Source organism: Nerophis lumbriciformis, linkage group LG33, assembly GCF_033978685.3.
Source record: "Nerophis lumbriciformis linkage group LG33, RoL_Nlum_v2.1, whole genome shotgun sequence".
Taxonomy (NCBI): Eukaryota; Metazoa; Chordata; class Actinopteri; order Syngnathiformes; family Syngnathidae; genus Nerophis; species Nerophis lumbriciformis.
The window spans coordinates 7,447,271-7,469,332 of NC_084580.2; the positions used below are offsets into that span (position 1 = coordinate 7,447,271).

Genomic DNA, 22,062 nt, shown 5'->3' on the forward strand with positions numbered 1-22,062 from the left:
CATTTATTATGACAGTTATACAAACATATTGAATAAAAAAAAACTATTTTGTGTCTTATCAAACCTTACAAAATATTTTTTTTCCTGTAAAACTCACAAAGATACATTTCTCCAGGCATTATTAGCCATTTTGCATTTGTGGTTTAGGAGTTATGTTACATAACCGTCATATTGAGGGTGGCAGTTATACTGTCATTATGAGTAAAACCTAATTTTTGTATTTATAAACCTTACCAAAATTCCTGATTCTGGTAAAACTCACATAGATACAATATTACAGGCATTTTTAGACATAATGCATGTTTGGTTTTGGAGTTATGTTTATATACATTTTTCCAGGCATTATTAGCTATTTATCATGTTTGGTTTAGGAGTTATGTTTAAATAACTGTCATATCAAATAATGCAGTTATACTGTCATTATGAGTAAAACCCAAGTTTTGTATTTGTAAACCTTACCAAAATACCTGATTCTGGTAAAACTCATATAGATTCAATATTACAGGCAGTTTAAGACGGATTGCAAGTTTGGTTTAGGAGTTTGGTTTTGGAATGATGTTTATATTACTTTTATATTTATCCATCCATCCATCCATCTTCTTCCGCTTATCCGAGGTCGGGTCGCGGGGGCAGCAGCCTAAGCAGGGAAGCCCAGACTTCCCTCTCCCCAGCCACTTCGTCCAGCTCTTCCTGTGGGACCCCGAGGCGTTCCCAGGCCAGCCGGGAGACATAGTCTTCCCAACGTGTCCTGGGTCTTCCCCGTGGCCTCCTACCGGTCGGACGTGCCCTAAACACCTCCCTAGGGAGGCGTTCGGGTGGCATCCTGACCAGATGCCCGAACCACCTCATCTGGCTCCTCTCGATGTGGAGGAGCAGCGGCTTTACTTTGAGCTCTCCCCGGATGGCAGAGCTTCTCACACCCTATCTCTAAGGGAGAGCCCCGCCACCCGGCGGAGGAAAATCATTTCGGCCGCTTGTACCCGTGATCTTGTCCTTTCGGTCATAACCCAAAGCTCATGACCGGGTTAGCGAGAACCATGCACTGGGACTTGGAGGTCCGAGTCCATGGTCCATCCCAGTCGCTTCACACTCGGCTGCGAACCGATCCAGTGAGAGCTGAAGATCCTGGCCAGATGAAGCCAACAGGACCACATCATCTGCATAAAGCAGAGACCTAATCCTGCAGCCACCAAACCAGATCCCCTCAACGCCTTGACTGCGCCTATAAATTCTGTCCATAAAAGTTATGAACAGAATCGGTGACAAAGGGCAGCCTTGGCGGAGTCCAACCCTCACTGGAAACGTGTCCGACTTACTGCCGGCAATGCGGACCAAGCTCTGGCACTGAGCATACAGAGAGCGGACTGCCACAATCAGACAGTCCGATACCCCATACTCTCTGAGCACTCCCCACAGGACTTCCCGAGGGACACGGTCGAATGCCTTCTCCAAGTCCACAAAACACATGTAGACTGGTTGGGCAAACTCCCATGTACCCTCAAGGACCCTGCCGAGAGTATAGAGCTGGTCCACAGTTCCACGACCAGGACGAAAACCACACTGTTCCTCCTGAATCCGAGGTTCGACTATCCGGCGTAGCCTCCTCTCCAGTACACCTGAAGAGACCTTACCGGGAAGGCTGAGGAGTGTGATACCACGATAGTTAGAGCACACCCTCCGGTTCCCCTTCTTAAAGAGAGGAACCACCACCCCGGTCTGCCAATCCAGAGGTACTGCCCCCGATGTCCACGCGATGCTGCAGAGTCTTGTCAACCAAGACAGCCCCACAGCATCCAGAGCCTTAAGGAACTCCGGGCGGATCTCATCTAGCCCTGGGGCCTTGCCACCGAGGAGCTTTTTAACTACCTCAGCAACCTCAGCCCCAGAAATAGGAGAGCCCACCACAGACTCCCCAGGCACTGCTTCCTCATAAGAAGACGTGTTGGTGGGATTGAGGAGGTCTTCGAAGTATTCCCTCCACCGATCCACAGTCCGCAGTCGAGGTCAGCAGAACAACATCCTCGCCATACACGGTGTTGATAGTGCACTGCTTCCCCTTCCTGAGGCGGCGGCTGGTGGTCCAGAATTGCTTCGAAGCCGTCCGGAAGTCATTTTCCAGCGCTTCCCCGAACTCCTCCCATGTCCGAGTTTTTGCCTCTGCGACCGCTGAAGCCGCACACCTGTCGGTACCTGTCCGCTGCCTCAGGAGTCCTATGAGCCAAAAGAACCCGATAGGACTCCTTCTTCAGCTTGACGGCATCCCTCACCGCCGGTGTCCACCAACGGGTTCTAGGATTACCGCCACGACAAGCACCAACTACCTTGCGGCCACAGCTCCAATCAGCCGCCTCGACAATAGAGGCGCGGAACATGGTCCATTCGGACTCAATGTCCAGCACCTCCCTCGTGACATGTTCAAAGTTCTTCCGGAGATGGGAATTGAAACTCTCTCTGACAGGAGACTCTGCCAGACGTTCCCAGCAAACCCTCACAATGCGTTTGGGCCTGCCAGGTCTGTCCGGCATCCTCCCCCACCATCGCAGCCAACTCACCAACAGGTGGTGATCGGTAGAAAGCTCCGCCCCTCTCTTCACCCGAGTTTCCAAAACATGAGGCCGCAAATCCGATGACACAACTACAAAGTCGATCATGGAACTGCGGCCTAGGGTGTCCTGGTGCCAAGTGCACATATGGACACCCTTATGTTTGAACATGGTGTTCGTTATGGAAAATCTGTGACGGGCACAAAAGTCCAATAACAAAACACCGCTCGGGTTCAGATCCGGGCAGCCATTCTTCCCAATCACGCCTCTCCAGGTTTCACTGTCGTTGCCAACATGAGCATTGAAGTCCCCCAGTAGCATGAGGGAATCACCCGGGGGAGCACTCTCAAGTACTCCCTCGAGTGAATCCAAAAAGGGTGGGTACTCTGAGCTGCGGTTTGGCGCGTAAGCGCAAACCACAGTCAGGACCCGTTCCCCCACCCGAAGGCGGAGGGAAGCTACCCTCTCGTCCACCGGGTTGAACTCCAACGTACAGGCTCTGAGCCGGGGGGAAACAAGAATTGCCACCCCAGCCCGTCGCCTTTCACTGCCGGCAACACCAGAGTCCAGCCCCTCTCGAGAGAACTGGTTCCAGAGCTCTTGCTGTGCGTCGAAGTGAGTCCGACTATATCTAACCGGAACTTCTCCACTTCGCGCACTAGCTCAGGCTCCTTCCCCCCCAGCGAGGTGACGTTCCACGTCCCAAGAGCTAGCTTCTGTAGCCGAGGATCGGACCGCCAAGTGCCCTGCCTTCGGCTGCCGCCCAGCTCACATCGCACCCGACCTCTATGACCCCTGCTATGGATGGTGAGCCCATTGGAGGGGGGACCCACGTTGCCTCTTCGGGCTGTGCCCGGCCGGGCCCCATGTCAGGCGCTCGCCATCGTGCCCCACCTCCGGGCCTGGCTCCAGAGGGGGTCCCGGTGACCCGCGTCCGGGCGAGGGAAATCTGGGTCCTTGTTTTTTATTATTCATGGAGGTCTTCGAGCTGCTCTTTGTCTGATCCCTCATAGGACCAGTTTGTCTTGGGAGACCCTACCAGGGGGCATAAAGCCCCCGGACAACATAGCTCCTAGGATCATTGGGACACGCAAACTCCTCTACCACGTTAAGGTGGCAGCTCAGAGAGACAGTTATACCATCATATTGAGTAAAAAAAAACAACAACATTTCTTTACAAACCTTAAAAATATTTGTTTCTAGTAAAACTCGCAAAGATACATTTCTCCATGCATTATTAGCCATTTAGCATGTTTGGTTTAGGAGTTATGTTTAAATAACTGTTATTTTGAATATGGCAGTTATACTGTCATTATGAGTAAAACCCAATTTTTGTATTCGTAAACCTTACAAAAAAATACCTGATTCTGGTCAAACTCACATAGATTCACTATTACAGGCATTTGTAGACGTATTGCAAGTTTGGTTTTGGAGTAATGTTTATTTAACTTTCATATTTAGTATGACAGTTATACTGTCATATTAAGTGAAAAAACTAACTTGTTTCTTTACAAACCTTATAAAAAAAAACGTTTTCCAGGAAAACTCACAAAGATACATTTCTCCAGGCATAATTAGCCATTTATTACTGTCATAATGAGTAAAAAACTACTTTTTGTGTTTGCAAGCCTTAAAATAGCATATGTTTCGAGTAAAACTCACAAGGATGCATTGTTTCAGGCTTTTTTTTAACCTATTTGCATGTGTGGTTAGGGAGTTAAGCTTAAATAACAGTCAAATTGAATGTAGCAGTTAACTGTCATTATGAGTAAACCCCTAATTTATGTAATTGTACATTTTACCAAATTAACTGATTCTTGTAAAACTCTCAGAGATACAATATTTTAGGCATTTTTAGACATAATCCATGTTTAGTTTTGGAGTTATGTTTATATAACTTTCATATTTTGTATGACAGTTATACTGTCATATTGCATTAAAAAAACTAACTTGCCTCTTGCAAAACTTACAAAATATAATTTTTCTAGTAAAACTAACAAAGATACATGTCTTCAGGCATTATTAGACATGTTGCATGTTTGGTGTAGGAATTATGTTGAAAAACATTTTTATTGCTTATTTCGCATTATCTCAGGATTTTAAGAACTTTACTGTCATAATGAGTAAAAAACTACTTTTTGTGTTTGCAAGCCTTAAAATAGCAAATGTTTCGAGTAAAACTCACAAGGATGCATTGTTTTAGGCTTTATTAACCTATTTGCATGTGTGATTAGGAAGTTATGTTTAAATAACAGTCAAATTGAATGTAGCAGTTATACTGTCATTATGAAAAAAAAACAATTTTTGTATTTGTAAACCTTACCAAATTACCTGATTCTGGTAAAACTCACATAGATACAATATTTTAGGCATTTTTAGACATAATGCATGTTCAATTTTGGAGTTATGTTTATATATATATCATATTTGGTATGACAGTTATACTGTCATATTGAATTAAAAAAACTAACTTGCCTCTTTGCAAAACTTACAAAATATAATTTTTCTAGTAAAACTAACAAAGATACATATCTTCACGCATTATCAGACATGTTGCATGTTTGGTGTAGGAATTATGTTGAAAAACATTTTTATTGCTTATTTCGCATTATCTCAGGATTTGAAGAACATTACTGTCATAATGAGTAAAAAACTACTTTTTGTGTTTGCAAGCCTTAAAATAGCATATGTTTCAAATAAAACTCACAAGGATGCATTGTTTTAGGCTTTATTAACCTATTTGCATGTGTGATTAGGAAGTTATGTTTAAATAACAGTCAAATTGAATGTAGCAGTTATACTGTCATTATGAAAAAAAAACAATTTTTGTATTTGTAAACCTTACCAAATTACCTGATTCTGGTAAAACTCACATAGATACAATATTTTAGGCATTTTTAGACATAATGCATCTTCAATTTTGGAGTTATGTTTATATATATTTCATATTTGGTATGACAGTTGTACTGTCATATTGAATTAAAAAAACTAACTTGCCTCTTTGCAAAACTTACAAAATATATTTTTTCTAGTAAAACTAACAAAGATACATGTCTTCAGGCATTATTAGACATGTTGCATGTTTGGTGTAGGAATTATGTTGAAAAACATTTTTATTGCTTATTTCGCATTATCTCAGGATTTTAAGAACTTTTCTGTCATAATGAGTAAAAAACTACTTTTTGTGTTTGCAAGCCTTAAAATAGCAAATGTTTCGAGTAAAACTCACAAGGATGCATTGTTTTAGGCTTTATTAACCTATTTGCATGTGTGATTAGGAAGTTATGTTTAAATAACATTCAAATTGAATGTAGCAGTTATACTGTCATTATGAAAAAAAAACAATTTTTTATTTGTAAACCTTACCAAATTACCTGATTCTGGTAAAACTCACATATATACAATATTTTAGGCATTTTTAGACATAATGCATGTTCAATTTTGGAGTTATGTTCATATATATTTCATATTTGGTATGACAGTTATACTGTCATATTGCATTAAAAAAACTAACTTGCCTCTTTGCAAAACTTACAAAATATAATTTTTCTAGTAAAACTAACAAAGATACATATCTTCACGCATTATCAGACATGTTGCATGTTTGGTGTAGGAATTATGTTGAAAAACATTTTTATTGCTTATTTCGCATTATCTCAGGATTTTAAGAACATTACTGTCATAATGAGTAAAAAACTACTGTTTGTGTTTGCAAGCCTTAAAATAGCATATGTTTCGAGTAAAACCCACAAGGATGCATTGTTTTAGGCTTTTTTAACCTATTTGCATGTGTGATTAGGAAGTTATGTTTAAATAACAGTCAAATTGAATGTAGCAGTTATACTGTCATTATGAAAAAAAAAAAAATGTTGTATTTGTAAACCTTACCAAATTACCTGATTCTGGTGAAACTCAAATATATACAATATTACAGGCAATTTTAGACATAATGCATGTTTAGGTTTGGAGTTTTGTTTATATAACTTTCATATTTGGTATGACAGTTATACTGTCATATTGAATTAAAAAAACTTATTTGCCTCTTTGCAAAACTTATAAAAGATCATTTTTCTAGTAAAACTAAAAAAGATACATGTCTTCAGGCATTATTAGACATGTTGCATGTTTGGTGTAGGAATTATGTTGAAAAACATTTTTATTGCTTATTTTGCATTATCTCAGGATTTTAAGAACATTACTGTCAAAATGAGTAAAAAACTACTTTTTGTGTTTGCAAGCCTAAAATAGCATATGTTTCGAGTAAAACTCACAAGGATGCATTGTTTTAGGCTTTATTAACCTATTTTGCATGTGTGGTTAGGGAGTTATGTTTAAATAACAGTCAAATTGAATGTAGCAGTTAACTGTCATTATGAGTAAACCCCTAATTTATGTAATTGTACACCTTACCAAAATAACTGATTCTTGTAAAACTCACATAGATACAATATTTTAGGCATTTTTAGACATAATGCATGTTCAGTTTTGGAGTTATGTTTATATAACTTTCATATTTGGTATGTCATATTGGATTAAAAAAACTTATTTGCCTCTTTGCAAAACTTACAAATTATAATTTTTCTAGTAAAACTAACAAAGATACATATCTTCACGCATTATCAGACATGTTGCATGTTTGGTGTAGGAATTATGTTGAAAAACATTTTTATTGCTTATTTCGCATTATCTCAGGATTTGAAGAACATTACTGTCATAATGAGTAAAAAACTACTTTTTGTGTTTGCAAGCCTTAAAATAGCATATGTTTCAGAGTAAAACTCACAAGGATGCATTGTTTTAGGCTTTATTAACCTATTTGCATGTGTGATTAGGAAGTTATGTTTAAATAACAGTCAAATTGAATGTAGCAGTTATACTGTCATTATGAAAAAAAAACAATTTTTGTATTTGTAAACCTTACCAAATTACCTGATTCTGGTAAAACTCACATAGATACATTATTTTAGGCATTTTTAGACATATTGCATGTTCAATTTTGGAGTTATGTTTATATATATTTCATATTTGGTATGACAGTTATACTGTCATATTGAATTAAAAAAACTAACTTGCCTCTTTGCAAAACTTACAAAATATATTTTTTCTAGTAAAACTAACAAAGATACATGTCTTCAGGCATTATTAGACATGTTGCATGTTTGGTGTAGGAATTATGTTGAAAAACATTTTTATTGCTTATTTCGCATTATCTCAGGATTTTAAGAACTTTTCTGTCATAATGAGTAAAAAACTACTTTTTGTGTTTGCAAGCCTTAAAATAGCAAATGTTTCGAGTAAAACTCACAAGGATGCATTGTTTTAGGCTTTATTAACCTATTTGCATGTGTGATTAGGAAGTTATGTTTAAATAACAGTCAAATTGAATGTAGCAGTTATACTGTCATTATGAAAAAAAAACAATTTTTGTATTTGTAAACCTTACCAAATTACCTGATTCTGGTAAAACTCACATAGATACAATATTTTAGGCATTTTTAGACATAATGCATGTTCAATTTTGGAGTTATGTTTATATATATTTCATATTTGGTATCACAGTTATACTGTCATATTGCATTAAAAAAACTAACTTGCCTCTTTGCAAAACTTACAAAATATAATTTTTCTAGTAAAACTAACAAAGATACATATCTTCACGCATTATCAGACATGTTGCATGTTTGGTGTAGGAATTATGTTGAAAAACATTTTTATTGCTTATTTTGCATTATCTCAGGATTTTAAGAACATTACTGTCATAATGAGTAAAAAACTACTTTTTGTGTTTGCAAGCCTTAAAATAGCATATGTTTCGAGTAAAACTCACAAGGATGCATTGTTTTAGGCTTTATTAACCTATTTTGCATGTGTGGTTAGGGAGTTATGTTTAAATAACAGTCAAATTGAATGTAGCAGTTAACTGTCATTATGAGTAAACCCCTAATTTATGTAATTGTACACCTTACCAAAATAACTGATTCTTGTAAAACTCACATAGATACAATATTTTAGGCATTTTTAGACATAATGCATGTTCAGTTTTGGAGTTATGTTTATATAACTTTCATATTTGGTATGTCATATTGAATTAAAAAAACTTATTTGCCTCTTTGCAAAACTTACAAAATATAATTTTTCTAGTAAAACTAACAAAGATACATATCTTCACGCATTATCAGACATGTTGCATGTTTGGTGTAGGAATTATGTTGAAAAACATTTTTATTGCTTATTTCGCATTATCTCAGGATTTGAAGAACATTACTGTCATAATGAGTAAAAAACTACTTTTTGTGTTTGCAAGCCTTAAAATAGCATATGTTTCAAATAAAACTCACAAGGATGCATTGTTTTAGGCTTTATTAACCTATTTGCATGTGTGATTAGGAAGTTATGTTTAAATAACAGTCAAATTGAATGTAGCAGTTATACTGTCATTATGAAAAAAAAACAATTTTTGTATTTGTAAACCTTACCAAATTACCTGATTCTGGTAAAACTCACATAGATACAATATTTTAGGCATTTTTAGACATAATGCATGTTCAATTTTGGAGTTATGTTTACATATATTTCATATTTGGTATGACAGTTATACTGTCATATTGAATTAAAAAAACTAACTTGCCTCTTTGCAAAACTTACAAAATATATTTTTTTCTAGTATAACTAACAAAGATACATGTCTTCAGGCATTATTAGACATGTTGCATGTTTGGTGTAGGAATTATGTTGAAAAACATTTTTATTGCTTATTTCGCATTATCTCAGGATTTTAAGAACTTTCTGTCATAATGAGTAAAAAACTACTTTTTGTGTTTGCAAGCCTTAAATTGGAAATGTTTCGAGTAAAACTCACAAGGATGCATTGTTTTAGGCTTTATTAACCTATTTGCATGTGTGATTAGGAAGTTATGTTTAAATAACAGTCAAATTGAATGTAGCAGTTATACTGTCATTATGAAAAAAAAACAATTTTTGTATTTGTAAACCTTACCAAATTACCTGATTCTGGTAAAACTCACATAGATACAATATTTTAGGCATTTTTAGACATAATGCATGTTCAATTTTGGAGTTATGTTTATATATATTTCATATTTGGTATGACAGTTATACTGTCATATTGAATTAAAAAAACTAACTTGCCTCTTTGCAAAACTTACAAAATATATTTTTTCTAGTAAAACTAACAAAGATACATGTCTTCAGGCATTATTAGACATGTTGCATGTTTGGTGTAGGAATTATGTTGAAAAACATTTTTATTGCTTATTTCGCATTATCTCAGGATTTTAAGAACTTTTCTGTCATAATGAGTAAAAAACTACTTTTTGTGTTTGCAAGCCTTAAATTGGAAATGTTTCGAGTAAAACTCACAAGGATGCATTGTTTTAGGCTTTATTAACCTATTTGCATGTGTGATTAGGAAGTTATGTTTAAATAACAGTCAAATTGAATGTAGCAGTTATACTGTCATTATGAAAAAAAAACAATTTTTGTATTTGTAAACCTTACCAAATTACCTGATTCTGGTAAAACTCACATAGATACAATATTTTAGGCATTTTTAGACATAATGCATGTTCAATTTTGGAGTTATGTTTATATATATTTCATATTTGGTATGACAGTTATACTGTCATATTGCATTAAAAAAACTAACTTGCCTCTTTGCAAAACTTACAAAATATAATTTTTCTAGTAAAACTAACAAAGATACATATCTTCACGCATTACTAGACATGTTGCATGTTTGGTGTAGGAATTATGTTGAAAAACATTTTTATTGCTTATTTCGCATTATCTCAGGATTTTAAGAACATTACTGTCAAAATGAGTAAAAAAATACTTTTTGTGTTTGCAAGCCTTAAAATAGCATATGTTTCGAGTAAAACTCACAAGGATGCATTGTTTTAGGCTTTATTAACCTATTTGCATGTGTGATTAGGAAGTTATGTTTAAATAACAGTCAAATTGAATGTAGCAGTTATACTGTCATTATGAAAAAAAAAAAAAATTTGTATTTGTAAACCTTACCAAATTACCTGATTCTGGTGAAACTCACATATATACAATATTACAGGCAATTTTAGACATAATGCATGTTTAGGTTTGGAGTTTTGTTTATATAACTTTCATATTTGGTATGACAGTTATACTGTCATATTGAATTAAAAAAACTTATTTGCCTCTTTGCAAAACTTATAAAAGATCATTTTTCTAGTAAAACTAACAAAGATACATGTCTTCAGGCATTATTAGACATGTTGCATGTTTGGTGTAGGAATTATGTTGAAAAACATTTTTATTGCTTATTTTGCATTATCTCAGGATTTTAAGAACATTAATGTCAAAATGAGTAAAAAACTACTTTTTGTGTTTGCAAGCCTAAAATAGCATATGTTTCGAGTAAAACTCACAAGGATGCATTGTTTTAGGCTTTATTAACCTATTTTGCATGTGTGGTTAGGGAGTTATGTTTAAATAACAGTCAAATTGAATGTAGCAGTTAACTGTCATTATGAGTAAACCCCTAATTTATGTAATTGTACACCTTACCAAAATAACTGATTCTTGTAAAACTCACATAGATACAATATTTTAGGCATTTTTAGACATAATGCATGTTCAGTTTTGGAGTTATGTTTATATAACTTTCATATTTGGTATGTCATATTGAATTAAAAAAACTTATTTGCCTCTTTGCAAAACTTACAAAATATATTTTTTCTAGTAAAACTAACAAAGATACATATCTTCACGCATTATCAGACATGTTGCATGTTTGGTGTAGGAATTATGTTGAAAAACATTTTTATTGCTTATTTCGCATTATCTCAGGATTTGAAGAACATTACTGTCATAATGAGTAAAAAACTACTTTTTGTGTTTGCAAGCCTTAAATTGGAAATGTTTCGAGTAAAACTCACAAGGATGCATTGTTTTAGGCTTTATTAACCTATTTGCATGTGTGATTAGGAAGTTATGTTTAAATAACAGTCAAATTGAATGTAGCAGTTATACTGTCATTATGAAAAAAAAACAATTTTTGTATTTGTAAACCTTACCAAATTACCTGATTCTGGTAAAACTCACATAGATACAATATTTTAGGCATTTTTAGACATAATGCATGTTCAATTTTGGAGTTATGTTTATATATATTTCATATTTGGTATGACAGTTATACTGTCATATTGCATTAAAAAAACTAACTTGCCTCTTTGCAAAACTTACAAAATATAATTTTTCTAGTAAAACTAACAAAGATACATATCTTCACGCATTACTAGACATGTTGCATGTTTGGTGTAGGAATTATGTTGAAAAACATTTTTATTGCTTATTTCGCATTATCTCAGGATTTTAAGAACATTACTGTCAAAATGAGTAAAAAAATACTTTTTGTGTTTGCAAGCCTTAAAATAGCATATGTTTCGAGTAAAACTCACAAGGATGCATTGTTTTAGGCTTTATTAACCTATTTGCATGTGTGATTAGGAAGTTATGTTTAAATAACAGTCAAATTGAATGTAGCAGTTATACTGTCATTATGAAAAAAAAAAAAATTTTGTATTTGTAAACCTTACCAAATTACCTGATTCTGGTGAAACTCACATATATACAATATTACAGGCAATTTTAGACATAATGCATGTTTAGGTTTGGAGTTTTGTTTATATAACTTTCATATTTGGTATGACAGTTATACTGTCATATTGAATTAAAAAAACTTATTTGCCTCTTTGCAAAACTTATAAAAGATCATTTTTCTAGTAAAACTAACAAAGATACATGTCTTCAGGCATTATTAGACATGTTGCATGTTTGGTGTAGGAATTATGTTGAAAAACATTTTTATTGCTTATTTTGCATTATCTCAGGATTTTAAGAACATTAATGTCAAAATGAGTAAAAAACTACTTTTTGTGTTTGCAAGCCTAAAATAGCATATGTTTCGAGTAAAACTCACAAGGATGCATTGTTTTAGGCTTTATTAACCTATTTTGCATGTGTGGTTAGGGAGTTATGTTTAAATAACAGTCAAATTGAATGTAGCAGTTATACTGTCATTATGAGTAAACCCCTAATTTATGTAATTGTACACCTTACCAAAATAACTGATTCTTGTAAAACTCACATAGATACAATATTTTAGGCATTTTTAGACATAATGCATGTTCAGTTTTGGAGTTATGTTTATATAACTTTCATATTTGGTATGTCATATTGAATTAAAAAAACTTATTCGCCTCTTTGCAAAACTTACAAAATATAATTTTTCTAGTAAAACTAACAAAGATACATATCTTCACGCATTATCAGACATGTTGCATGTTTGGTGTAGGAATTATGTTGAAAAACATTTTTATTGCTTATTTCGCATTATCTCAGGATTTGAAGAACATTACCGTACTCATGCCTTGGGCACTAATACACCCCCATACCATCACAGATGCTGGCTTTTCAACTTTGCACCTATAACAATCCGGATGGTTCTTTTCCTCTTTGGTCCGGAGGACACGACGTCCACAGTTTCCAAAAACAATTTGAAATGTGGACTCGTCAGACCACAGAACACTTTTGCACTTTGTATCAGTCCATCTTAGATGAGCTCAGGCCCAGCGAAGCCGACGGTGTTTCTGGGTGTTGTTGATAAACGGTTTTCGCCTTGCATAGGAGAGTTTTAACTTGCACTTACAGATGTAGCGACCAACTGTAGTTACCGACAGTGGGTTTCTGAAGTGTTCCTGAGCCCATGTGGTGATATCCTTTACACAGTGATGTCGCTTGTTGATGCAGTACAGCCTGAGGGATCGAAGGTCACGGGCTTAGCTGCTTACATGCAGTGATTTCTCCAGATTCTCTGAACCCTTTGATGATATTACGGACCGTATATGGTGAAATCCCTAAATTCCTTGCAATAGCTGGTTGAGAAAGGTTTTTCTTAAACTGTTCAACAATTTGCTCACGCATTTGTTGATAAAGTGGTGACCCTCGCCCCATCCTTGTTTGTGAAAGACTGAGCATTTCATGGAATCTACTTTTATACCCAATCATGGCACCCACCTGTTCCCAGTTTGCCTGTTCACCTGTGGGATGTTCCAAATAAGTGTTTGATGAGCATTCCTCAACTTTATCAGTATTTATTGCCACCTTTCCTAACTTCTTTGTCACGTGTTGCTGGCATCAAATTCTAAAGTTAATGATTATTTGCACAAAAAAAAAAAGTTTATCAGTTTGAACATCAAATATGTTGTCTTTGTAGCATATTCAACTGAATATGGGTTGAAAATTATTTGCAAATCATTGTATTCCGTTTATATTTACATCTAACACAATTTCCCATCTCATATGGAAACGGGGTTTGTAGTTCATTTAAAAAAATTAAATGATTCTGTGCATGTGATGCAGGAGTGTATAAGCCTCCAAAGTGTCTACTGTGAAGTTAAAATTAGGAGGTCAATCATAACAGCTGAGCCCACAAATGCCCCCCCATCCCCACAAGGGCCTCAAGGCAGCCACACTCGGCTCGGCTGGTCAACCAATCTGGCCCCGAACAACCCCGGTCAGCAACAGACCAGTCAAGCCACTCCGGCGGGCCGCAAGATAGGTGGCCGGCACGCCACAGGTACACCACTGCGGCCAGAAGGCTGCACCACCACAGCCATAGGAGGACAAAGCCCCGTGGATAAGCGTGTGGCCCCGCCCCACGGAGCAGGCTGAGACAGATTAGCAGAGGGGACAGTGGTGTGAGCACCCAACAGCAAAGCCCAGCAGGGGAGTAACACAGCACTGGACGCCCAGGCGCCCAACCACCTGCCCAAACACCTCAACATGCCGCAGAGCACACGCAGTGCCGAGGGGCCGAGGGGCCGAGGGGCCGAGGGGGGCGAACAGCACGCAGCCACCCCTGAGAGGAGGGAATCCATCCCCACACAAGCTGGCCATAGGGTCCCAAGCTAGACCACCCCCGGCCCGTCTCGTCTTGTCCGTCCTACCGCATAAAGATACCCTCGGACCCCTGACTTAATGTTTCTTATTACTACTCATACAAAACCCAAAACCAGTAAAGTTGGCACGTTGTCCATCCATCCATTTTCTACCGCTTATAAATCGTAAATAAAAACAAAATACAATGATTTGCTAATCCTCTTCAACCTATATTCAATTGAATACACTGCAAAGACAAGATACTGTAACGACTGGGTCGCATTTTAGCGCGGGGGTACTTCTCCCTAAATGCAGCAGGAACTCCGGACACAGCGTGCAGGTAGGAAATGATTTATTTGCATAAATCACGCAGGAAAAAACAGGAAAAAAACAAAGCGTGCCGATAGCACGGGTGGAAAAACTAAGGAAGAGCTTAGCGTGGAAGCTAGCATACAAACAGGAATCAAAAGTCATAGAACAATACTTAGCGTACGGGTTTGCATGGAAGCAGGTAGAAAATGTCGTCACTGTTGCGCAATGCAAACAAGGAAGCCAGACTGATAGTAGAAACAAACGGGAATAAATAACTCTCTGATTAGTACTCAGGAGCAGGTGAGCGTCCCGAAAACTAATCAGAGACAGGTGGAATTAATCTGCAGTCATGGCAACTGAAACACAAACCCAGGGGTGCAGAAAACAGAACTGAGGTAGTCGAAACTAACAGAAGAAAACATGATCCGGGCAACGGATCATAACAGATACTTAACATTCGAACTGAGAAACTTTGTTATTTTTGCAAATATTAGCTCATTTGGAATTCGATGCCTGCAACATGTTTCAAAAAAGCTGGCACAAGTGGCAAAAAAAGACAGAGAAAGTTGAGGAATGCTCATCAAACACTTATTTGGAACATCCCACAGGTGAACAAGCTATTTGGGAACAGGTGGGTGCCATGATTGGGTATAAAAGCAGCTTCCAGCTTCCAAACAAGGATGGGGTGAGGGTCACCACTTTGTGAACAAATGGGAGAGCAAATTGTCGAACAGTTTAAGAACAACATTTATCAACGAGCCATTGCAAGGAATTTAGGGATTTCACCATCTACGGTCCATAATATCATCAAATGGTTCAGAGAATCTGGAGAAATCACCGCACGTAACATTGAATGCCCGTGACCTTCGATCTCTCAGGCAGTACTGCATCAAAAAGCGACATCAGTGTGTAAAGGATATCACCACATGGGCTCAGGAACACTTCAGAAAACTACTGTCAGTAACTAAAGTTTGTCGCTACATCTCTAAGTGCAACTTAAAACTCTAGTATGCAAAGCCAAAGCCATATATCAACAACACCCAGAAACGCCGGCGGCTTCGCTGGGCCCGAGCTCATCGAAGATAGACTGATGCAAGGTGGAAAAATGTTCTGTGGTCTGACAAGTCCACATTTCAAATTGTTTTTGGAAACTGTGGATGCGTGTTCTACGGACCAAAGAGGAAAAGAACCACCCGGACTGTTATAGGCGCAAAGTTCAAAAGTGAGCATCTGTGACGGTATAGGGTTGTATTAGTGCCCAAAGCATGGGTCACTTACACATGCAGATTTTGGAGCAACATATGTTGCCATCCAAGCAACGTCTTTTTCATGGACGCCCCTGTTTATTTCAGCAAAAAAAAATCAAGCCACATGCTACTCATGTTACAACAGCGTGGCTTTGTAGTAAAAGAGTGCGGGTACTAGACTGGCCTGCCTGTCGTCCAGACCTGTCTCCCATTGAAAATGTGTGGCGCTTTATGAAGCGTAAAAGACCCCGGACTGTTGAACAACTTAAGCTGTACATCAAGCAAGAATGAAAAATAATTCAAAAATTAAAAGCTTCAAAAATTGGTCTCCTCAGTTCCCGAACTGAGTGTTGTTAAAAGGAAAGGCCATGTAACACAGTGGTAAAAATGTAATGTGTTGCTGCCATTAAATTCTAAGTTAATGATTATTTGCAAAAAAAAAATTTAATTTCTCAGTTTGAACATTAAATATCTTGTCTTTGCAGTCTATTTAATTGAATATAAGTTGAAAAGGATTTGCTAATCATTGTATTCTGTTTTTATTTACCATTTACACAACGTGCCAACTTCACTGGTTTTGGGTTTTGTACATTATGTACAAAATGTAAGCAGTTTTTGTGTGTGGTTCAACAATCTCCTTGGTGGACTTTATTATTAGACAGTGTGTCCTACATGTTAACGTAGTGCTTTGTGCAAATATTTGCTACTCCGTCACACAGTCGACACAACATTTTTTAAAGATACTATGATTACAGAGTATTTACGATAACTGTAAAATTACTACCTACTGACACGGTTTGCACGCTTGCGTGCTGTGGCCATTTTGCAGTGACATCCACGACCACCCCAAGTCCGACTGCTTCATGAAGATCCTGCAGGGCGACGTCAAGGAGGCACTCTTCGACTGGCCCAAAGGGGAGGGATGCAAGATGACTGAGAGGTTTCACACAACCCTGAAGGAAAACCAGGTGTCCTTCATGGACGGTAAGAAGAAAGTGGTTTTGCTGACACGTCTGCATTATTCTCCGGGGTGTTGATACATTGTGTCGATGTTATGTTTACGGGAGGGAGTAGACGGCACAGACCACAAGAGGGCGTAGATAAGCTCAATGATGTATTATACATATATGCTAAATAGTCCCTCAAAAGATCCCTGAGAAAACAAACAGGAATCCAACAGGAAGTCGACACACTGCTCGATCACGGGAGACAGGGAAAGCACTGCGGGAAAACACAAAGGACATGAGACACGGGAACTGGGAAGACACAGAGAGAGAGCAAGTACGTGGAAGGGGAGCCAGAGACGCGATAGCTTACTGTATACATACAACTATGTTCCGGCACTGGATCTTGGGCTCCACTGGCCCTTATGCTGCCTGCCCTCATTAGTCACAGGTGTGCTGATTACAGATTGCTTGCAGCCAAGCAGGGGCGTGGCCGTGATGCGGGAAGAGCGAGCAGAGGCGTGTCCCGGCGCGCCTCCAGCGGCCGTGCTCGCAGAAGAAGGCATGCAGGACAGTCGACAAAACAAACTTCCTGTTTTTTGATCATTTTTAAGCTTTTTCGACCACTGATTTTGATTGCATCCGCAGGAGAGTTACCTTGCATCTTTGAACTGCTTTTGGTTCGGTGAGAGACAAAGAGTCGCTGAAATTTAAGAAGTTTAAGAAACTGTTCAAACTCAAAGTACAAACCCTGTTTCCATATGAGTTGGGAAATTGTATTAGATGTAAATATAAACGGAATACAATGATTTGAAAATAATTTTCAACCCATATTCAGTTGAATATGCTACAAAGACAACATATTTGATGTTCAAACTGATACACTTTTTTTTTTTGCAAATAATCATTAACTTTAGAATTTGATGCCAGCAACACGTGACAAAGAAGTTGGGAAAGGTGGCAATAAATACTGATAAAGTTGAGGAATGCTCATCAAACACTTATTTGGAACATCCCACAGGTGAACAGGCAAATTGGGAACAGGTGGGTGCCATGATTGGGTATAAAAGCAGCTTCCATGAAATGCTCAGTCATTCACAAACAAGGATGGGGCAAGGGCCACCACTTTGTCAACAAATGCGTGAGCAAATTGTTGAACAGTTTAAGAAAAACCTTTCTCAACCAGCTATTGCATGGAATTAGGGATTTCACCATCTACGGTCCGTAATATCATCAAAGGGTTCAGAGAATTTGGAGAAATCACTGCACGTAAGCAGCTAAACCCGTGACCTTCGATCCCTCAGGCTGCACTGCATCAACAAGCGACATCAGTGTGTAAAGGATATCACCACATGGGCTCAGGAACACTTCAGAAACCCACTGTCAGTAACTACAGTTGGTCGCTACATCTGTAAGTGCAAGTTAAAACTCTCCTATGCAAGGCGAAAACCGTTTATCAACAACACCCAGAAACGCCGTTGGCTTCGCTGGGCCTGAGCTCATCTAAGTTGGACTGATACAAAGTGGAAAAGTGTTCTGTGGTCTGACGAGTCCACATTTCAAATTGTTTTTGGAAACTGTGGACGTCGTGTCCTCCGGACCAAAGAGGAAAAGAACCATCCGGATTGTTATAGGCGCAAAGTTGAAAGGCCAGCATCTGTGATGGTATGGGGGTGTATTAGTGCCCAAAACATGGGTAACTTACACATCTGTGAAAGCGCCATTAATGCTGAAAGGTACATACAGGTTTTGGAGCAACATACAGTATGTTGCCATCCAAGCAACGTTACCATGGACGCCCCTGCTTATTTCAGCAAGACAATGCCAAGCCACGTGTTACATCAACGTGGCTTCATAGTAAAAGAGTGCGGGTACTAGACTGGCCTGCCTGTAGTCCAGACATGTCTCCCATTGAAAATGTGTGGCGCATTATGAAGCCTAAAATACCACAACGGCAAACCCCAAACTGTTGAACAACTTAAGCTGTACATCAAGCAAGAATGGGAAAGAATTCCACCTGAAAAGCTTAAAAAAATGTGTCTCCTCAGTTCCCAAACGTTTACTGAGTGTTGTTAAAAGGAAAGGCCATGAAACACAGTGTTGAACATGCCCTTTCCCAACTACTTTGGCACGTGTTGCAGCCATGAAATTCTAAGTTAATCATTATTTGCAAAAAAAAACCAAACGTTTATGAGTTTGAACATCAAGTATCTTGTCTTTGTAGTGCATTCAATTGAATATGTGTTGAAAAGGATTTGCAAATCATTGTATTCCGTTTATATTTACATCCAACACAATTTCCCAACTCATATGGAAAGGGGTTTGTACAAAGAAGAAGAATCATGCTGAACATTTTTAACTTATTGATAATCTTAAATTAAATGGGTTATACTTGTATAGCACTTTTCTACCTTCAAGGTACTCACAGCACTTTGACACTATTTACACATTCACACACACATTCACACACTGATGGTTTGGAGCTGCCATGCAAGGCCCTAACCACGACCCATCAGGAGCAAGGGTGAAGTGTCTTGGTCAAGGACACAACGGACGTGACTAGGTTGGTAGAAGCTGGGTATCGAACCAGGAACCCTCAGATTGCTGGCACGGCCACTCTCGCAACTGTGCCACGCCGTCCCATCTTATTAATCTCATGATTTAAAATACAACTTGTTGGACTTTTTATTATTTATTGATTTTTTAGAATTGTATTGTTTATGGAGTCAATAAAAGTGCTAGCAATTGCTGTGAAATGGAAAAGGAGTAGGATTAAACAAACTCTACTTTTTCCTACTCCTTTTCAAACGTGCTGAAAAGAGGAACTGGAGATTGTGCCGTATCATGTTGGAATTGAACGCAAGTTCGAAATAAACTCAAATCATAAACCACTCGAAAAATAGAGGTCCACAACTTTTTGCACTTAGGTCAACTATCACTACTATTGGTAAAAATGTATTAGAAGCTTGTTTCATGCAATGAACCATGTTTCAAAACACTCAATTGACACTGTTTGTGTGTGTGTTTTAGACTCCATTGGCTTGCACCGTGTGGAAAATGTCAGCGACACCAAGTGCGCAGTCAGTTTGCACGTTTACATCCCCCCAATTGATCGCTGTGACATCTTTGACGAGCTCACCGGCCACATGACAACAATCAAATTGGATTACGATAGCAGATATGGAGTGAGGACTTAATCTGTAAGTCACTTTATATCATTATATCACACTACTCATGCTAATGATGTGATAAGTATTACTATTACTAGTGGCACATGTTTACCTAAAGTGGCTATTCGAGCGTAATCGGACCACATTAATTTTCCAGCCTAAATGAAAAGAAACGTATTCGTAATAAAACGAAAAAACCAATGATAGATCATAATAACAAAACAAAAAGATTAGAAAACATGTAAATGTACCCTGCAAGACTGCTTAAAGCAAAGGAAAAATGCATTATTTGAATCAGCCTAGAAGCAAAGAAAATCAATTATAGTGACAAAACAAATATTTATTTAAAGGGGAACATTATCACCAGACCTATGTAAGCGTCAATATATACCTTGATGTTGCAGAAAAAAGACCATATATTTTTTTAACCAATTTCCGAACTCTAAATGGGTGAATTTTGGCGAATTAAACGCCTTTCTAATATTCGCTCTCGGAGCGATGACGTCACAACGTGACGTCACATCGGGAAGCAATCTGCCATTTTCTCAAACACCGAGTCAAATCAGCTCTGTTATTTTCCGTTTTTCGACTGTTTTCCGTACCTTGGAGACATCATGCCTCGTCGGTGTGTTGTCGGAGGGTGTAACAACACGAACAGGGACGGATTCAAGTTGCACCAGTGGCCGTGTTCCGCACACTTTACCGACGAAAGCTATGCTACGACAGAGATGGCTGGCAAGAATGTGTGGATATCCTGCGACACTCAAAGCAGATGCATTTCCAACGATAAAGTCAGAGAAATCTGCCGCCAGACCCCCATTGAATCTGCCGGAGTGTGTGAGCAATTCAGGGACAAAGGACCTCGGTAGCACGGCAAGCAATGGTGGCAGTTTACTCCCGCAGACGAGCGAGCTAAACCCCCTGGATGTCTTGGCTCACATCGACCCTAGCTTCCCTGGCCTGCTGACATCAACTCCAAAACTGGACAGATCAGCTTTCAGGAAAAGATAGCGGATGAGGGTATGTCTACAGAATGTAGACATACTGGATGTCTTGGCTCACACCGTCCTGAAGATGATCAAGAGAAGAATATCGACCCTAGCTTACCTGGCCTGCTGACATGAGGGTATGTCTACAGAATATATTAATTGATGAAAATTGGGCTGTCTGCACTCTCAAAGTGCATGTTGTTGCCAAATGTTTTTCATATGCTGTAAACCTAGTTCATAGTTGTTAGTTTCCTTTAATGCCAAACAAACACATACCAATCGTTGGTTAGAAGGCGATCGCCGAATTCGTCCTCGCTTTCTCCCGTGTCGCTGGCTGTCATGTCGTTTTCGTCGGTTTCGCTTGCATACGGTTCAAACCGATATGGCTCAATAGCTTCAGTTTCTTCTTCAATTTCGTTTTTGCTACCTGCCTCCACACTACAACCATCCGTTTCAATACATTCGTAATCTGTTGAATCGCTTAAGCCGCTGAAATCCGAGTCTGAATCCGAGCTAATGTCGCTATAGCTTGCTGTTCTTTCCGCCATGTTTGTTTGTGTTGGCTTCACTATGTGACGTCACAGGAAAATGGACGGGTGTTTATAACGATGGTTAAAATCAGGCACTTTGAAGCTTTTTTTAGGGATATTGCGTGATGGTTAAAATTTTGAAAAAAACTTCGAAAAATATAATAAGCCACTGGGAACTGATTTTTAATGGTTTTAACCATTCTGAAATTGTGATAATGTTCCCCTTTAAAAAAAATGATAATGCATTGATAGAATAATCAGAATTTCCCCTAGGGGATTAATAAAATATTTATGTTTGTAGATCATTATAATTTAATATCATGTTTTTTTTGTATCTACAAATGTCAAAAACATACCCTGCCAGACTCCTTGTAACGCAAGAGAGTAATT

At 38.1% G+C, this 22,062-nt stretch overlaps 1 protein-coding gene across 1 annotated transcript; it reads left to right on the plus strand.

Annotated features, from left to right (window-relative positions):
- Positions 1-16,784: 16,784 nt before the first annotated feature.
- On the plus strand, positions 16,785-20,180 carry LOC133575599 (cysteine dioxygenase type 1-like). The gene is made up of 3 exons (XM_061928290.1): positions 16,785-16,795; positions 16,869-17,023; positions 20,014-20,180. Exons 1-3 carry the CDS (start codon positions 16,785-16,787, stop codon positions 20,178-20,180), a joined length of 333 nt encoding a protein of 110 aa, XP_061784274.1.
- Positions 20,181-22,062: the final 1,882 nt, after the last annotated feature.